General features: G+C 41.9%; 1 protein-coding gene across 2 annotated transcripts in view; it reads left to right on the top strand.

Annotated features, from left to right (window-relative positions):
* Positions 1-244: 244 nt before the first annotated feature.
* The window catches only part of GRM3 (glutamate metabotropic receptor 3), a 92,050-nt gene continuing 76,613 nt past the window's right edge, over positions 245-15,681 (top strand). For both annotated transcript variants that reach the window (XM_075557643.1, XM_075557642.1), the window contains exon 1: positions 245-712. In XM_075557643.1, coding sequence (XP_075413758.1) covers positions 245-712 — 468 coding nt within the window. The remainder of the gene's footprint in view (positions 713-15,681) is intronic.

Raw genomic sequence — 15,681 nt, 5'->3', positions numbered from 1 at the left:
GGTGATTTGAACCATTATCCTATCAAAGGTCTAATGGGACCATGAATGTTAAACCATGCTTTTGTTACCATGTTTTGTTCATATAATTTTTATTCCTCTCTTTAGGAATTTGGTGACAGGCTCTGTTAGTCTGTTCCTCCCTTGAGGGCAGGCCAAAGAACCAGCTCGGAAATGCGAGAGGACGACTAGCGGTCAGCCTTGGCTCCATCCATTGATCTCTGTCAGAGGCACGGAAACAGGATTCATGAAGATGTTGACTAGACTCCGAGTCCTTACCTTAGCTCTGTTTTCAAGGGGATTTTTTCTCTCTCTTGGGGACCATAACTTTATGAGAAGGGAAATCAAAATAGAAGGTGACCTGGTTTTAGGGGGCCTATTTCCTATTAATGAAAAAGGCACTGGAACTGAAGAATGTGGACGAATCAATGAAGACCGAGGTATCCAACGCCTAGAAGCTATGTTGTTCGCTATTGATGAAATCAACAAAGACAACTACTTGCTGCCAGGAGTGAAGTTGGGTGTTCACATTTTGGATACATGTTCAAGGGACACCTATGCATTAGAGCAATCACTGGAATTTGTCAGGGCATCTTTGACGAAAGTGGATGAAGCCGAATACATGTGTCCTGATGGATCCTATGCCATCCAAGAAAACATGCCGCTACTCATTGCCGGAGTCATCGGTGGCTCTTATAGCAGTGTCTCCATACAGGTAACTTGGCCAATGATGTGTTTAATGCACTGTGTGTTTCTTTGCTTTTCTATCTTAAATGAATGCAAAGAGACTATCACAATAATTTTACCAATTCATGATATGAAGATAGCTGCCCTGTTGGGTAGGCAACAGACTGCTAACTGCCAGGGTGGCAGCTCAACCCCACAAGCTGCTCAAAGAGCAGTAAATACTTACAGTCCCAGAAATCCTGTATAGGGCCTGTGTGAGTTGGAAATGACTCGATGTCCATGCTTTTGTTCTCTAGTCCTGCACAGAACATTCCTCTCGCTATGGCATTTGCCTAGAACCATATCACTTAGATACGACAGTATAACTACTCCAAAGCATAATAGCTTCAAATTACATTTATTAAAGTTTACAAGAATGCAGGTAATCTGGAGGGAAATGATTGAGAATAAGTGAGCATGGTTCTGCTTACTCCAGACTTCCTGTTATCCTCCTGAAACCAATGGACTAGCCCAGGCATGTTCTCACAGGCTGGCAAAGGTGCAAGAGAGTGCAAATCATACTGCAGAAAGCCTTTCCTAGCTTCCGCTTGCATTAACTCTGCTAACCTCTCATTGGCCCAAGCAACTGACCATGCTGAGCTCAGAATCAGGGGAGAGGAAATCTATCTTACAGTTCGAATGCTGCCAAGTTACATGACACAGATAAAAAGCAGAGTGATAATTAGAAGTCGTTGGTACAATCATCCTCAATCACCGAACTCTATTTTGTTTTGACCTCATTTTGATTAAAACATATTTTTGTTCACATATAAATTACAACAATTTCTTATGATACAAATCTGAAAATGCATGCAAAGAAGCCAAACAATTACTACAAAAGAGAAAAAAAATACATCACTTAGCAGAAAGCATAAGCCAGATAAAAACAAAGCAATGGCTCCTGTAATTTTGCTCAGCAAAGAAGAACTGGTTATTTATTCACACTTTCTGATAATGCTCACTTATAGGGTCACGGGATTTCAAGAAGAGAAAAGAAATGGGAAATCATTTGGTTTAGCCTTCAGCTTTTCCTGTTCCCTAAACAGATTGGCTCTAAGAAAAATCTCTTCAGCAGACAGCACAGGGACTAGAACACATGCAGGTCTTTTGTGCTTTTTTTGCCTACCTCGTATGATTTCTATGTGTTGGTTCAAGGTCAATGACTTTTTCTAGGAGTGCACCACAATGCCAGCGATAAAAGCCCTGCTCCCACTCTGACTCCCACGGAGTCACTGCAAGAAAAGCCCCAAACACTGAGGAACCCTTATTATTTTGGTGTTTTCTTTATGTCCAAAACCACTTAGATTTGTCCTGTTTGCATTGGAAAAAAAACATTTCTTTATCTGATATGCAGGGTGTTTAAAATTGCATGTACAATTCTTTGCTATTCTAAATGAGCAGTTTCAAATTTATTTCCTCCTTCAGAGCATACGCTCATATTTTGAATAATTAAGATAATTGGTTTTTCATAAACACCCTTTGACTTCATTAGATAGACAATGTTGCACATCTTAAAGATTATCATGTTAATTATGCCACTATTTTTATACTTGTGTCAGGATAAATGGAAATTTATATTTAAGAAGAGAGAATTAAGGATATCTGTCACACTCGGGAATAATTTCAACAGATGAATGCCAATCATTTTACAAATATTCATACTATTCCAATAACTACCACTGATACACCTATTTTTTAACATAAGCACCCTGGTGGTGTTATGGAGTAAACATTGGGCTATGTATTGAAAGGTCGGCAGTTCAGACCCACCAGCAGCTTTATGGAAGAAAGCTGTCTGTCCCTGTAAAGGTTTAGAGTCTCATAAACCACACAGAGGGCTGCTGTGAGCTTCGGGCAACTGGGTGGCAGTGAGACTGGCTCTCTGGCTTGGGTTTTGCTGATCATAGGGTTTCCCAGTGCAGTAAAAGACATGCAACCGCAGAGATGAAACTACATATTTATCTATTAGGCCTGAGTGACTCAGTTTGTGTTCAACTACCAATTTAAAGCTTGGCAGTTCAAACATTCCTACTGGAGCCAGGGGTCAGCTCCTGCTGGTCTGCTCCTGTACAGATCGCAGCCAAGAAAACCCTCCTCTGCTCCAGCACCTGGATCATCATAGTGGAAATCAGCTTGACAGTCACATGTTTATCCAAAGTAGCTAACAAATTATGCCAGGCCAATAGATTCTAATAATCTAATTTTACTCTGCCACTAACTGTGCACTCTTCAGAAGAGACTGGATTGCTTTAAAATAAAATAAAATGTGGGCTATTAAAACTCTGTATTCTTCATACGGGAAGAACGTACTTCTTAATCATCAAGAGATCTTGTTTATTAGTACATTTACTTGGTCACATTATAAAATCACAAATGGGGATCTGGTTTTAAATTTCCACAGTATAAATAAAGAAAACGATCAGATGCTACAAAAAGAATGCAAGTCTTAGCATCCCAAAAAAGGCCTGTTTTTTCATTCTACTTATCCATGAGAGAAGAAAAGGTGTTCAAATAATTGTAGAGAAGATAGAGTGAATTTGTTGGAAATTCATCTCAAAAGACAACTGATGGGCTCAAGAAACAGTAACAATGATGTCCTTAAAATTATAGGAAAAGTCAGTAGACGATCTCCACCTAAAAGTAACATCATAAAAATTCCAGTATCTGAACTGCCATGTTTATTGAACTCACTCCTGAATCCATGAGAGCTCAATCCACAGGTCATTCTATTTTGAGCTCCTGCTATGTGTTCTATACTGAAGCAAGCGTTAGAACATGAAATTAATAGAGACTATAGCATTGTTAACCAGATTTAATATCTGGCTGTGGATACAATGTTACTACAAGATAACAGTGATTAAATACAGAATATGTTTGCATTGATCATAAGGTAAGAAATAACACTTGGGGAAGTTTTGAGGATGGATAGTAGAGGGAAGTCGCACTGGAAGGCCTAACTGGGCCAGCAGGTGAACAAAGGGATTTCAAAAGAAATATGTGGGTCCCAAGGAGGGCGGTGAAGAAGGTATGGCCCAGGCTCATGTACAAGAAGACAAAAACCTTGATAGGTGAACTAGACAAGAAGAGACAGGGAGACTCCAACCCCCCTCCGTGATCCCCATATTTCTTGACTGCTCAGAGGGTTGTGGGTCACATATTGGCCCAGAATACAGTAAAGCAGGGTAGTGGGCAATTTATCTCACACACACATCCCGGCACTCTGCCATGATCATTGTTCATGTGGCCTTGCTTAAATTAGGTATAATGAACGAGAAAAGGTATATCGAAGAATTATGGGACATAACACCTTCAAAAACATCTTTTAATGAGAATTTGGGGGGGGGGTGGATGAGTCTTTAGCAATCTTTAATACTTCAGCAAAGTAATAAATGCTGAGTGGTGAATCTACGGCATCTGAGCACTCAAAAGAAGGAAACATTTCGGGAGAGATTGTCCTGGATGCCTTTCCTCCTGACCTATTCTTTCTTCTGTAATTTTGGTCCTTCACTGAGGCATCTGATAGTCCAGATGCAAGTCAGACGCCCCGGCACTCCGTGTTTAACTGTGTTTGACCGCCTGAATATTTGCTCAGAAGTATCTTTACTTGAACTGAGCAGGAGGGAAAGGTGAAGCTGTGGAAGAAATGCAGCAATATGAATGCACCACTCCGTGGTTTCAAATCCCTGTCCTCGCAGTCCCTAGCTAAAGCCCCAGGTTTTCAGGCACAGAATTACCTGTTGTGAGAGGGAAGTTTTAAAGAATGATTATAATCATTCATCCTCTGTTTAATGCTCAGGTCAGTTTAGACATCATCTCTCCCACGTGGGCCTGGCATGCTTCATTAGACCAATTGCTTCACAAAGCGCTTTCTCTTCTGCTTCCTCTTATTTCATTACCCTCCCACTGAAGGGGAACAATTCCCCAGGAAGTCAGCAAAGGAGACCTCCCCTGCTGTGTGAGTTCTTACAACAGGCAGTGTTCGCAGGGAGTGAAAACTGCATGATATGGAGAATTCTTAATGATTTGCTGGGTTAAGCTGTATTGCCGGTGATGAAGACCTGAATAATTATTTTCCCAGTGTTCTTATTAAGACAGACAGACCACTCTGGGGTGGTCCCTTTCATAAAGCAACAGTATTGATTTATTAATTCAGTAATCAATGAAAGCCAGCATCAAAATCCTACGTTATTAGCAAATAGTCATGGGCCCTGGTCAAACTGTTCGGCGAACACATTTATTCGCCAAGCATATCCTAAGCAGCCCTCTGCTTTCCCTGTAAATCTGAAATCCCCTCACTTCAGAGAAAATAGCCCGTATTTATGAGCGCAGAGAATCCGGCTGGTTGTCTGTAGCTAGGCAATTGTCTACATGATACTTGGTTTGCAGCAGAATGTGTGCTTGTGCGTTTCCAATAGTCTGTCATGACAGCTCCTGAGTTATCCAGCCAAAAAATGTTCTCTGAACACTCTTCAGAGGCCGGCTCACTTCCTCAGGCTTTCTTCCCCAGCGGCAAGCAGCTAGTTAGAAGTAGACTCGCTTAGTGGTTAGCCCCTGACTGTGATGCCTGCAACAAATGGAGAGTTTGTTGAGATGCTATCTACAGATCCCGCTCCCAGAACTAGCAGAAGGGAGCCTTTGGAAGGTCCTGCTAACTCTTTCACATCCCAAGTAGAAGCAGGCCATTGTTCAAGATTTCTAGCAATGTCCACATCCCAGCAGTCTCTAAGATTAACAGTTTATCATGACATGGATTTGGACACGCTAAGTATTGCTTGCCTGAGAGGAATAATTCTTTCAATTAAACCCCTTGCTGTACATTTAACTGATTTTCTGTACATGGTACGAGGGGAGGCACACATTAAAACACATTGCTTATCTTACCTCCTCATAAATTTGCCAAGGCTAACATGGCCAGCCAATGGCTTTTTACAGGAAGCATTGCCCATCCCCCTGCCTCAATGATAAGGTGCCCTGATGGTACGATGGGTTGACAAGTCACAAGGTCTGCAGTGCAAACCCCCCGCTGCTGTGACAAGAGGCTGTGTGCTCCCATAGTCTCAGAAGCCCTGTGGAGCAGGTCTATTCTGTCCTGTAAGGTCACTAGGGGTAAGAATTGACTCAATGGCAGTGGGGTTAGCTTGCTTTGGGGTTCCCTCAATTATGGATTTCTTTCTTTACATTCAAATGCCTTGGAGATAGGTCACACATTGATTGCTGGTCTTGTAGAAGTGTTGGGAAAATAATGAAGTGTTTAGGATGCAAAGGCTTTCCTATGATTAGCTATCTCCAAGTATCTGATGGACTACTGAGTGGAAACCTTTTTACTTTTCTCTGTTATGTTAGTCTGGGTAGGCTAGAGAAACAAATTCATAGACACTCATATGTGTATAAGAAAAACCTTTATGTACAAGAACAATTGAATATTGAAGAAACATCCCAGCCCAGGCATATCAGGTTCATAATTCTGATATTAGCCCATATGTTCAATCTGTAAATTCCTCTTCAGACTCACACAACACATGCAACGATGTCGAATGCAGGAAGATCACAGGGCAGTGAGTGGAAAGTCTTATGGATCTAGTGGCAGTGGAAGCATCTCAGTGCTGGCAGGAGTCTCCATGTGGCTCCTTCAGCTCCAGAGCTCTAGCATAGCTCCATGTGTCTTCTCAACAGGAATGCCTCGCAGGGAGTGAGGTGTCCCACCTCCAGTGAGCTACTTATCTCCTTAGCACCTCCAAATGAGGGCATCAAGCTGCAACCTGATTGACAGGCTAAACTCCGCCCCTTCACTCTTAAGTCTTAAATTGACAACAGATTATGTAACTGCTACACCCTTAGATGAATATGCTGAATCTAGAGCAGATATTCTCAACCTCAGCACAATTGAAATTTTGGACCAGATTACTCCTTGTTGGGGCAACACTGTATAGTACTGTTTTACAGCATCTTTGGCCTGCAGCCACCAAATGCCAGAAGCATCTCCAGTACATTGCCAAAAGTGCATCCATACACTTCCAAATCGCAGTTACCCTGCTCCGTTCAGTGCCACTCCCTAGAGCAAGGCCTGTTTAGGGCCAGCATAAAGATGAGTGAGAGCGAGTCCTCTGTCACTAAAGGTATTTAAGCAAAAGCGGGCCTAAATGTTAAGAGAGAAATTATTGTGATATTGACCATATAACATTTAGAGTCTTTCTTAATTTTATAATTACACACTGCTCAAACAGAATGCAATTCGGACACGAGTGATTGCAAAAGGAAGTATGTAAAACACAAAGCAAAATAAAAAGCAGGCTCTTTTCTGTCAACATCACTTGAAAGCAGAAATGCAGCCAATTGTTATGTCACTTGAGTATGGTAGTAATTGTGTTAATTTAGTAAAATCAAGCTTTTCAATTAGCTACATCTTACAACTAGGGCATTCATAAAACATCATTTTTTAGTTCGAAAATAAACACTTATCAAGCACACGTGTTTTACATACAGCAAGACCACTATGGTCTAAGCTGTGAGGGAATGGAGATAATGCATGAGCATCTTGCCAGCCTCTGAAGCACATATGAGAAACTAGGCAATATCAAATCCACACACAAAACAGGTGCAAGCGCTGAGTATCGTTTGACAACATAGGCCCTGGAAGACCAGAGAGCAGCGGTTCTCAACCTTCCTAAAGCCGTGACCCTCTCATACAGTTCCTCATGTTATGGTGACCCCCCCACCCATAAAATTATTTTCATTGCTACTTCATAACTGTAATTTTGATACTGTTATGAATTGGGTGATGCCTGTGAAAGAGTTGTTCAACCCCCAAAGGGGTCACGACCCACAGGATGAGAACCGCTGCCATTGAAACTAATAGAATAAAGGGAAGGGAAAGAGTGGAAATAAACAGGAAAAGATATTTAGCTCTATGCATACAGTATATTTGCCTTTACACTCATTATAAAGTTGCTATCTTATAGCGTACTGAATGATATCATAAATCTGTCATAAAGAGGAACATTTTTCGCACTTGAAGTGCAATGTCCATCTTGACCTGTCTGCCTTGCCAACTCCAATTACTGCCTCAGTTCTCAGCTGAGAGACTATCTCTTTTGAGAAGCCTTTCCCGAGCGTCCTGCTACATAAACATGTGCTTCTACCACTCTCTTATTAAATGTAATCATGCATTTGCACATCTGTGTCCCGTCTGCGGTCTAAGATCCTTGAGCTCAGGAACCACAGATTTTTGTCTTTGTAATAGTGACACTTAGAATAATTTATCTACCACGTCGAGAGTAAATATTTTTATTAAGTTCATAATCTGTCACATGTCCAAAAGACTAGAAATATTTAAAATGAATCTTGGAGTGAGACTCACACCCAAGACTACCTGCTGTAGTTAAGTATGGCTATTCACGAATCAGCATTTTCCCACGATAGAAAATTGGATTTGACGCAAAAGACAGATGAAGTACAAAGTGATCAGGTGGGACAAAGATGTGCCCAGTATCTCTACTTCCACTGCCTGCAACTTCCACAAAACGTTCACAGAGACACTGTCAGGCAGGCTAGAGCTGCCTCCCTGAGAGATTCTGAGCTTGCAACTCTTAACTGGAGTAGAAAGTCTCAGTGTTCTCCCTCGGAGCAGCTGGTGGTTTCGAACGCTTCCCTTGCAATTAGCAGTCAACTGGTAACCACGGTAGCACCAGGCCTCCGAGGAGCAGCCAGAGGGTTTCATTTCCTTCTCAACATGCACAAGTCTATGTGTGGTCTCGGTTGCAGTCAGTTACCCAGACCCATGATGGATATGGTTAGAAACCTTGTTATTACTCTGATCCTGCTCCATGCATACATACTCTGTGTGGAAAACAATATCTAGAATGTGTACCATGTGCCAGACCATATGTACTTGGAGCCAACCCAAAAGAAATCGAAAGAGCACCTTTTCTCCCAGGAAAGCACAGTAAACAAATCGGAAATCCATTTATTAATCTATCATTCGAGTCTCTCATTAAAAATGTAAGAAGAGATTCAAACTGCTGACTCTGGGGTTTGTAGCTCCAATCAGAAAGTATTGTCTAAAAGTTTCAGCCTACTGGGAAAATATTTTAACATAAAATAAATAAATAAAATTGATAAGCAGATAAAAGGAAAAAAATGTAAGAAGGAAACCATTCAGTGAGCTTAGCATTGCAAATACAACGATTATAGTAAGGATAAGTTACAGATATACTTTCTTAGAGTGTGTTTCTCGAAGATTTGCAGCACGATGGTTAAAAACAACCCTCTAATTTCCAATTGACTGGGATTCCACGTACACCTTGTCTTAGGTTCCTAGGACTGCCTAGCAGAAGATACAAAGGCATGCGGCTTTGAAGAGCAGAGACAGACTAGAGGTTTGAATTCAGGGCAGCCATCAGGGCAATCCCTTCTGAGGACTTTGAGCAAAGAACCACGCCATGTTTCGCTCCTTAGAGTTGCTCGTGCTTGCTGGCAATTAGCATTCTTTTGCTGCTCGTAGCTGTATCTGCCCCTGTCATAACATGTCTTCTGTCCTTCTGCGTCTGTGACTCTATTTCTGTGGCTGTTTTCTCTCTTATAAAATGCTAAAGTATTTAGGATCAGGACCCACCTTGGGAGGACTTTGTTCATGTAAATGATTGCATCTACAAAAGAAAGACTATTTCCCCCCAATAAGATCAGTTTCCTTGATGCGGGGTGTTCAATGTCTTCTGGGGGGAGCGATACAACACAATGTGTAAAATGCCTCATTCTCTCTTTCCTCATGTCTACAAATTGGTTATCATGGGAATGAAGTGGAAAAATTTTAAATAGTGCCTCACACCTGAACATTCAATATTTAGTATATTAGTATTGTCATCTGTTAACTCTCTCCTCTTTCCTTTCTTCTTTCCTTCATTTCTTTTTAATTTTGACAATTCTAACCGAAGAGGAATAGTTCTAGAAACTAAGACTCAAAAAGATCAAGTATCAAGTTCAGGTTTCTATCATTTTCACAAACAGCAAAATCAGCATTGGCTTCCAGGTACTTGGCAGCCTATGTTGCTGACCTGACCACCCCACTCCACCCAAGCCCCCTCCCCCACGTGGTCTAAGCTTCACAAAAACTGAATTCAGAAGTTATCTCGGACAGAATCTTTTTATTTCTTTCCCAGACTTTTCATTCTAAAGCAATCTCCGAAAGTTGATTGTGTTGAAACCTCCCTCCCTCCCTCCATGGCTCCCACCTCCCCTCTTGCCCGAGGGCAGAGCACAGTTCAAGGGCTGTCTCACAGGGAGGAAGCCCAGCGACAGCCAGTCACAAATGCGTTTGTTGACCATAAACTGTGTTGTAGAAATTTCTCACCACAGGTAATTATCCAAAATGTACTATCACCCCCTGCCCCCACTTGCTCTGGGGTTAATTTGTTCCTTAATTAATTCTCCTTCTGTCTCGTGTTTTATTTGGAGACAACTCTTGTGAAAGACCAGAGGGTGTCCTCTCCTCCACCACGTTCACAGGGCATTAGTCCCTTGGGGAAAGCATGACGCCGGAGTAGGCTTCTGTTGCAGGTCACACGCCTAAGACGATGGAGGTCATGGGAAGAGGAAAGAATACAGATATCCCTAAGATAATCAGCCACTGGTTTACCCTATGATTGCAGAGTCACATGTAAACCAATTGAAATAAGACTCTGGGTGCATTGGAACACCGAGTTAACAACAGACAGTTCTTTTTCCAAGGGACTATTAAATGCGTGCCTTCTTCAATTGACAGCTCCTATTCTTAGCAATGTATGGTGATGAAAGTCCACTGACTTAATGCAGTAGAAGTGCTTTTACTGAGCAAGGAAAAATACATTTAAAAAAATCAGAGTATTTTACACATTAGTAGACTTTGGGAATTTAAGAATAATGTCCCCAAACATCCTCACTTAGACGCCAAGCTCTCATTGATACGCCAGGCAGTGTGTCAGTAGGGCTTTGAACAATTGTGGTGTCCCTGTTTTTGACATGGACACCTGGCAGATCATGGAAATCCCTCTGTTACTAGTCACAAGGCCTTGAATCTTGCCAGTTATCTGATTTTTCATTCCAACAGGTGAACTGTAACATACAAGAGAAGCAGCACCTTCCAAAATTATATTCCAAACATAGACCCGATGTCTTGACAGTGGTCATGAGTTCACAAATAGCAAAGCATCCTGAGACATTTGCCAGCAGGAATAGAGTTGAGTTTGCAGGAACATGCATTCCACGGACTACTAAATCCCTCCGAGGCACTGTGCCTCCAATTTGGGTAGCTGCCATGAGCAGGTTCACAGTGAGGCTTCGCTGAGTACAAACCCGGCAATTAGCCCTCCTAACTCGGAAAACAGATGTGATTGAAGACACAATCTGCAATATGCTGAGAATGATTTTATAAAAAAAGTAACTATTCATTGAAATAAAAACATGCATATACATTAAGCATGTTTTATCTATGTTTACAAAGTAGTCTTATGACTATGGTTTAGACAAGCACTTTAAAGCTATGAAACAGAAACACAGGTTGGTGTCAGCCAGTGAATTTCAACTGTTCCCAATCACTGTCTAATTAATTATCATTGAGGAAACCCTTGGTTACCTTTCTGAGAGATCTAGGAGTTTAACAGTACTTCCGTCTTTTATAGACTAAACAGCTATCGCAGTAGAAGCCCAGACCTCCACGCTAATCCCTTAGAAGGAGCATCGAGATGCGATGTGGTCAAGTTCCGAATCAAGTTACCCATAACAAACTGAAAACGGATTAATCTGTTCTCAACCACCAAGTTTTAACCCTAACCTTGCCTTTTTATACAAAACATTACACAGAAATTTCGAAGTTCAGAGTTAAATAATATAATGTAAAAGAGAGACATAACATTAAAAAGTTTTTCACAACTACAGTATGGTCCATACCTTGAGACTGATGAGGATCTGGATCTGTGGACAGGGATGTGGAGAGGAGGCATGGAGAGAGAGCCATTGTTTGGAAGGGGAATCCCATTCCATAAAATCAACTGGAGCTGCTTTTCAGGAGATTTTCCCCCCCTTCTTTGTCTTTTTCACTAGGACCTGACTGGCTTTCTCTTTAAAAAAAAAATCTAAGTGATCTGTTGTTGGTGTTTCCTTAACTGTTTTCTAAAAGGTTTCCTACATTATCATTGACGGTATCGATAATATGGTTAACCAGTTTCTTATCATAATGATTCTTTTCAAAAAACTCTTTCTGAGCACCCATATTTTCTATCTAAAAACATACAAAAAGCCACAAACACTAAGAAAATGATAGCAAAACGCTTGGAACACAGCCGCCAGAGGCTTAAACAAGCCTACTAACAACGCCAACTAACGCCAGGTGACCAAAACACAAACTGCTTTCGTTTGCGACAGTCACGCGCCTGGGTCAGATTCCATGTTTTCCTCGAGCTCCCAGGCAAAATTTTCTCGACGTTTCGCGTCAAACTCTGATGATGTCCAGTCCTGATGCGGTCCAGTACCAGGGTGCTACCGTATTATTTATGGTCTGCTTTCTTCCAAGAAAGATTCAGTGTACGCCTAGAACACAAACCAGAGAACACAAAGGAGTAATTAGTATAACCATATAACATAGATGTAAATAGACAAAGCTCATCTTTCTCTAAACCCGCCGTCTGGGCGGTTCCTGTTCCTCCTTACTCTCTGCTCGATGGGGACATGGTTGTATAGGCTTGAAGGGCTCACAGCCTCGACCAGGATGAGCGTTTCCTCCATTTCCTTACGCTTGCCTGCCTTTCTTTGTAAATTGATGACATCTGGAGCCTTTTAAAAACCAACCACCACAAAGTTCTTCTGGCCATGCTATTCTCTGATTAAAATGCTTTATTGGCTTTGTCACCTGAATGAGATTGAAATCCTCACACAGCACCCAGTCTCGCCGCAGGCCCTCCAGTCTTGCTCACCGGGTGGGCTCACTCAGGAAACCTCACTCACCTGCAGTGAACAATTTCACATCATCCACCACAGTGATCCCGCTGCCAGGTGTGACAGGAATCGGGTGTGGCTAGGTAGAAGATATGTGAAATTGTTGCATATAGATTAGGAAAATAAGCACAGGTAAGTCCATGCTTACCCAGCTTTTTGGATAATCCAACCCTGTATTGAAGCAATGCTCAGTTAACAAGGAGACCATGAATAAAATGGATATTTTGCTAAAATCATATGGTCTACACCCCTCCTCTCCTGAATTATTACAAGATCTCAGAAGTTATAATGATTTTTAAAAAATAAGCTACAACTCTTGGCTGCCCCAAACATATGCTGTCCCTTTTGACTTTGATTAAAAACCAACCAAGATGGAATGCATGTCTTAATAGGCAAACAGCTTCTTTTATATTATTGTTATACAAGTGACCCTAGGCCCTACAGAAAAATATGATTCTGTTCAATTTGAGGGTCTGTCAGATTCTCCAGAGCCATGGTCAAGAGTAAGTTTCCCAGGGGCCAGAGGAGCTATTTCTCACCAATCTCTTGGTGTCAAGTCACCCTGGGAGTCATGCTGTGGCCGGCGTACATTAGACAGATATATGACATAGCCTTTTGGTGACTGGAACCCAGAGCACTTCAGTTCCACGATTGCTCTTGAAAGGTGACTCGTGGCAAGAGAAAATGAGCAAAGAGAAGAGGCAGACATATCACTGGACAAAATTATTTCTTATTAGTCCTGTTTCAAGTAACTGCTAAGTCTGAGTAGAAAGTTATTTCTAAGAGAGTGCCTTGTTGAATGTGGAGTAGCATGTTGACGAGAAATGGGACATGTCTGATAATGCTGGTCTCCTACAATAATGTGGTTTTGTGGTTTCCTTAGATTTCTGCCCCAATGACAAGCCCCGGCAGTGCCAAAGTGGAGAGCCTTCCTATCCATAAGCCCCATGCTCTCAAATAAACACAATAGCAGCAGAGGATGAGATGGGTACAAATGCAAGGGTTGATGCAGTGAGTCCAGGAGAGGTTTGGGATAGTTAGTTTGAGTCAGTTTAAAATTTTTCTGCTTTGATTAAGGGGTCTTCTGTCTGGCCTAGGCAAAAATCATTAGGAACAAATCATGTTGTTGCGCTGAAATGGCAAGAGTGATGAATCATTGCCCAGAGTTTTGGGGCCCGTGGCATGTACATGTTTGCGACTTTTGCAGATTAGACGGAGTCCAGCCTCATTATCGGAGCTCCAGGCGCTGCTCTTATGCAGAGCATTCCCAGATGTGCTGTCAATAGTGTGGGGGGGAAAAAGAGTGACTAATTTTTTGGAAATAACAATATGACTGGCACCCTTTATGGACAGATAACTCATGGGATGTGAACAGCTTGAATTCCTCGGGCGGTATCTCAGCTACATACCACCACCAGTTCCAGTTTAAGATGTAAATCAATCTGGGGTTTTGCATGGCTAAGAGTGCGATCTGATCCATCTGAAAAGGAAGGTCGTGGAGGTCTCGCAGCTTCACAGCTTGTAGACTTGGTCTTAGGTAATAACCTGTACCATGAGGTAGCAGCTTGTACAGGTGCCAGCACCCAGAGGTGGCAGTGGCTGGCTTTCACACTGATGGATAGACATGCATTTAACTGAAAGAAGCAAACAAAAATTCCAGCATGGGGCAAATGATAAGACAATTAGAGGTCTGGCCTTATTCTTAGAAAAAGACCCCAAAGAAATAAGTGAACAGCACCAGATACAAAGGCAAAGCCACGGAAGCAATCGCTGAGTCCTTTCCTGCCCAATCCAGGCACAGCAGCTTAATTTTGCAAATGGATGTAATTCAGCTCCGTGGATAGCATTGTTCTTGGACACGAGCACTTAATGCCTCTTTACCATCTGGATTTTTTGGTAGCAAAGCATACCCCCTGTCATCCAGTTGATTCCAACTCACAGGGCTCTAAAAGGCAGAGAATTACCCCATAGGGTTGCCAAATCTGTAAATCTTTACCTAAGCAGAGCACCATGTCTTTCTCACGCACAGAAGTTGGTGGGTTTGAACCATCAACCTTTTGGGTTGAAGTAGAGTGTTTTAATCACTGACACAGAAAAACCAGGTAGTGCTGTTCATTTTAATGTAACTAAAACTCAGTCTTTAAGGCGATTCAGATTCCGAAGCCAATGCCTTTGAGTTTTGAAAAGCCTCCTCATGGTAGACAACCAATCACATTAGTGTTGAACTTATTTCTAGTAGACTCTGAACTTGCATTGTGCTTGTTGTCTTCTGTGAAATGGGGGAAACATAGCAGTGCGTCATCACAGAAGGGGCGGATTTCACATTTGAAGTAAGCGCATGGTGCACCTGTGTGCCTGGCCCCACATGACCATCGCACTGATGTGGAAACTCACCAAGAGACTCAGAAATTCCCTCTCTAAATTCTCTTTTTATGGAAGTCCCAAAAACTAATGGACTACCTGAGGTCTTTTCCACAGTCCATCCTTCGCATTTGAAAGATGAATGACACCTGAAATCCTACAAAGAAGAATCACCATGATGTGCTAAACATTTTCAGAAGAGAAAAATTTCCAAATAAATTCTTTTTTAACTCAAAATTCTCATCAGGAGAGGATAATTTGGATGCCTATAGTCTAAAGTCAACTATTGATCGTGGGAACGATAAACGTTTTAGAGGCCTTGGCAAAGCAGAACCATAATGACATGGTAGCTGCTGATGTGAGTGTTTGGCTGCTTGTGTGCCTTGTAAATAACACATTTGTCTTCAAACAGAACCAAACCTTTTCATACCAGCAAACCTTAGTGCTAGTTCCTTTGGTGAAGCTGGTTGTCTTCATTGTCAAGTCCACCACACCAGAAATACCATGTGGCTTTGAACATCAAACTAAAAAAAAAATTCTTTTTCACCGTCCCGGATGCTACAAATATGAATTCAGTGCTTAGCTCTCGGGGAAGGTTCTCTGATGTCTGTTTCAACATCTAGTGGTGACTAG

This window comes from Tenrec ecaudatus, chromosome 9 (genome assembly GCF_050624435.1).
Source record: "Tenrec ecaudatus isolate mTenEca1 chromosome 9, mTenEca1.hap1, whole genome shotgun sequence".
NCBI classification, from domain to species: Eukaryota; Metazoa; Chordata; class Mammalia; order Afrosoricida; family Tenrecidae; genus Tenrec; species Tenrec ecaudatus.
This window is presented reverse-complemented; position numbering and strand designations above follow the sequence as displayed.